General features: G+C 32.9%; 1 protein-coding gene across 1 annotated transcript; it reads right to left on the bottom strand.

Moving 5' to 3' along the window:
* Positions 1–790: 790 nt before the first annotated feature.
* LOC131855759 (inorganic pyrophosphatase 1-like) lies at positions 791–2,722 on the bottom strand. Its single transcript, XM_058013983.2, has 5 exons — positions 2,396–2,722; positions 1,967–2,088; positions 1,514–1,715; positions 1,289–1,425; positions 791–1,106 (listed from the first exon to the last, which is right to left on the bottom strand). The coding sequence occupies exons 1-5, from the start codon at positions 2,528–2,530 to the stop codon at positions 992–994; spliced, it is 711 nt and encodes a 236-aa protein (XP_057869966.2). The 5' UTR covers positions 2,531–2,722; the 3' UTR covers positions 791–991.
* Between the last annotated feature and the right edge of the window lie 706 nt (positions 2,723–3,428).

The following is a 3,428-nucleotide window of genomic DNA, read 5'->3' as shown; positions in this document are numbered from 1 at the left end:
TTTATTTTCTTCTTGGTCAAACTATTATTCAATAAGGGTTGTGAATTTGAATGTAATGCAATGCTTATTGGGTATTACAGTTCATAATATTCAAGGTGCCAATGTGAAATTTACTATCAAGTTTCATTTTCTTTCTATTGAAACTATTATTGAGGGTTTGTGAATTAGAATTTGTGCTTCATTTATGTGTCGTATGAGCAAGGTGTATGCTCTTATAGCATTTATTTCTCTTTGCCAACTAGTTATAGTAGTTCTTTTTTGTAGGTGTAAGTTTGAAGTAGTCTTTATTTAGCATTGTTATATATGCATTCTCTATTCTTATTATTAATATATATTCTTAAGAGTAGACCCTTATATAGAAACTCTGCCACTTGATGATAAAAAAAATAGGTCCCTATATAGAAACCCCACCACTTGATTAAAAAACATTCTCTAAATTTTGAACATGAAAAGATGGCATTTTAGAAACATATTCAAACCCATAGTAAAAATAAGATATGATTGATTGATTAAGAACTTTAAAAGATCTAAGCTTCAAATTCTACATTTTATAAATTACAATTATAAAAAAAATTCATACATAAATTACATTCTTTACAACTTATAATATAACCTTTCTTCATAACTTTTATAATTATAAATTTTCAAAAAACTTTAGAATATGTCAAAAAAAAATATAACAAGAAATTATTCAACCTATTTTATAGCCTAAACTTTGAAAAGTAGTCAACATACTATCAGAACAAGGAACAAGTGTACTTTGTAGAATAAAATCATTGAACAAAACAAATAAGAAAACAAAGCGTTGAAAGACATTGAAATTCCACTCAATTATTTACATGTGTTGCAATAAGCCAAGGTAACGGTTACAAATCAATTTTAAAAATTGGTTGAATTACATTGATATCAAAACATATACATCAGCACATGGAGAATACTTCCTTCCATTCACCATGCTTCATGAAAAAAATAACAGAAGTACGATGGCTGATCATGGCTTGAGCAGTTTCATTAGCAAGTCCTCAACATCCTTGGCATTACACCATCCGTGCACTTCAGCCTTCACCATACTCGGATTCTTTTCAATTAGCTTCCACAATGGATACCTAAAAACAATCAAACAAATTAGTAAATTTTCAGTAATCTTTTAAAATGGGTATTTAGGAAACAATCAAATCAATTAATGGTGTGAACTGTGAAATTTCATTAATCTTCTAAATTAAGATCTAAGAACAATCAAATGAGACAAATACATTAACAAAAATAATACAGGGTTTAAGCTTCTCACTCTTTTCTAGGCAAAACATCATCTCCTTCTGTTAATTTCAAGGTGGGGCAGAAATCTCCAGTGCCATCTCCCAGGTAAATAAAACGCTTGTTGAGCCCATCTTCTATGGACTTTCGCATCTCATCTATGATTGCTCCCTGCAATAAATAACAGAGTATTGAGCATAACCTAGAAAATTTCTGCTAGAGTACTGGCTAGAAGTATATGTAAGAGAAAAATTATGACCTTGCACATATTGGGAGGGCAGAGGTTGCAGCCATGAGGAGCAACTGTAAAAGGGTGGAATGGGGAAATCCTTAATCTCCCACTCTCCTCAATAAATGCAGGGTTTGTCTTAATCTCTGTAAAATACTGAAGCAGGTCATGGGTTTCAAGGATGGTCTTTATGAAAAAGAGATTAGCATCACTCACAATCCAAAGATCACACCTGCACAAAAAAGAAAGTAAAAATTACAACCATGAAAATCATCTCTGCAAAGCTCAACCAACTGACAGAAGACTCAGCTACTTGGAGAAAAGTATAAAACCCCATTGGAAACATTCTAAAGAACCCTGAGAAGGACACCACCTAAAAGGGAGTCCATGATCAACATTAAAACCCCAAAAATAACTAGCTCAACTGAAAAGAAGTGAAGTTTTTAAAGGCTCCACCATTAAACCACCCAATCTCAAACTCACCCCAAAGAGAAGGCAAATTTGATGGCCCTGATTGTCTCTGGATACAGAGGAATTGTCCTCAAACTTGCCTCAATGTCACTGATGGTCTTCCCCTGTGCATGCAGCTCACCCATCATTTTATCCTGCACCCACAAAAATACTCAAGGCTTAACACAACATTCAAAAACAAAATTGCTACAAGGGTTAGCACACATTGTTCTGGTTTTTTCGAATCTATGATATTATATTGGACGTTTGTGATTAAATCCATGATCCATCATAAGAAATAGAAAATAAGAAAAAGAGAAATCAAAATTGGAAACAATACACTATGAATTATGAAATTTGATCCGAAATATATAAAAAAACAAAACCACGCAATCAAAACCAAAAACAATATACCAAAAACAATATAAGCATCATATGTCTGCAATTACAAAGGTTGCTTACCATGACAGTATTCCATGGAAGGGTGGGAAGCAAGGACTCAAAGCGTTCAGTGGCCCCAAGCTTTTCCATAACCCATGGATCACTGTCACAGTCTATTATGGTGAGATCAAAATCAAAGACTACTACTGTGTCCATGCTCAACAACTCAGAGGCAATGCAGAATACGAGAATCAGAAAGAAAATATGTTAGAAAGAGGAAGCAGGGCGATGGGTTGATATAGGGTTTAAGAAGGAGAATATGCCATTGAATAAAGTAGAATTCGCGCATGGCATCCACTAGCTTGATAATTGGGCAATATTATGTGTTAGGACTCTTTCAGGCATATGCTACAAAATATTCTTTCAGATGGCCCGTATTTATTTGAAAAGTTCCTCATCTTGCTCCCTGTTTTCAAACTAGAGGATGTGAAATTTCCTCATATGCTAATTGTTGATCCTTGTGTAGAAGAGGTGATAGATACATGACACATTTTGAATATGTCATGTAAATGTTTTGAGGAATTTATTAGTTTTTATACAATTCATCTTTTTCTTGTGCTTGTTCTATGCTTCATTTTATATGTTGTATGAACAAGTTGTATGCTTTTATGGTCTTTGTTTTGCCAATTAGTTATAGTTGTTCATTTTTGTGGGTATAAGTTTGGAGTAGTCTTTTATTTAGTATTGTGATATATGCATTCTCCATTATTATAATTAGTATATATTATTAACCGATGACCCCATTTACAAACCCTACTACTTGATCCAAAGAATATACTCTTAACTTTTGTGCATGTAAAGATGGCATTTAAGAAACTATCTTCAAACCCACAATAGAAGTAGGACATGGTTGGTTGATTAAGAATTTCAAAGGATTTAAGCTTCAAATTTTGGGCTTTGTAAATTACAATGAAGCATACATACACACAAACACATTTGCAAAATTAAAAAGGTTGAAAATAGAATTGTTAATAAATAAATAATAACTACTATCTTTAAAATTTTAAGGTAGTGGAGAGAATGGCATGCACGGGCAAGCACTTCTAGGAGTGTA

This window comes from Cryptomeria japonica, chromosome 4, assembly GCF_030272615.1.
Source record: "Cryptomeria japonica chromosome 4, Sugi_1.0, whole genome shotgun sequence".
In the NCBI taxonomy this organism is placed as follows: domain Eukaryota; kingdom Viridiplantae; phylum Streptophyta; class Pinopsida; order Cupressales; family Cupressaceae; genus Cryptomeria; species Cryptomeria japonica.
This window is presented reverse-complemented; position numbering and strand designations above follow the sequence as displayed.

Coding starts and splice junctions, on each gene's coding strand:
- LOC131855759 (XM_058013983.2), bottom strand. CDS start 2,530: ATGGACACAGTAGTAGTCTTTGATTTTGATCTCACCATAATAGACTGT. Junction 2,089..2,395: donor TTCCATGGAATACTGTCATG/GTAAGCAACCTT, acceptor TTGTGGGTGCAG/GATAAAATGATGGGTGAGCT. Junction 1,716..1,966: donor AAATTTGCCTTCTCTTTGGG/GTGAGTTTGAGA, acceptor TTTTTTGTGCAG/GTGTGATCTTTGGATTGTGA.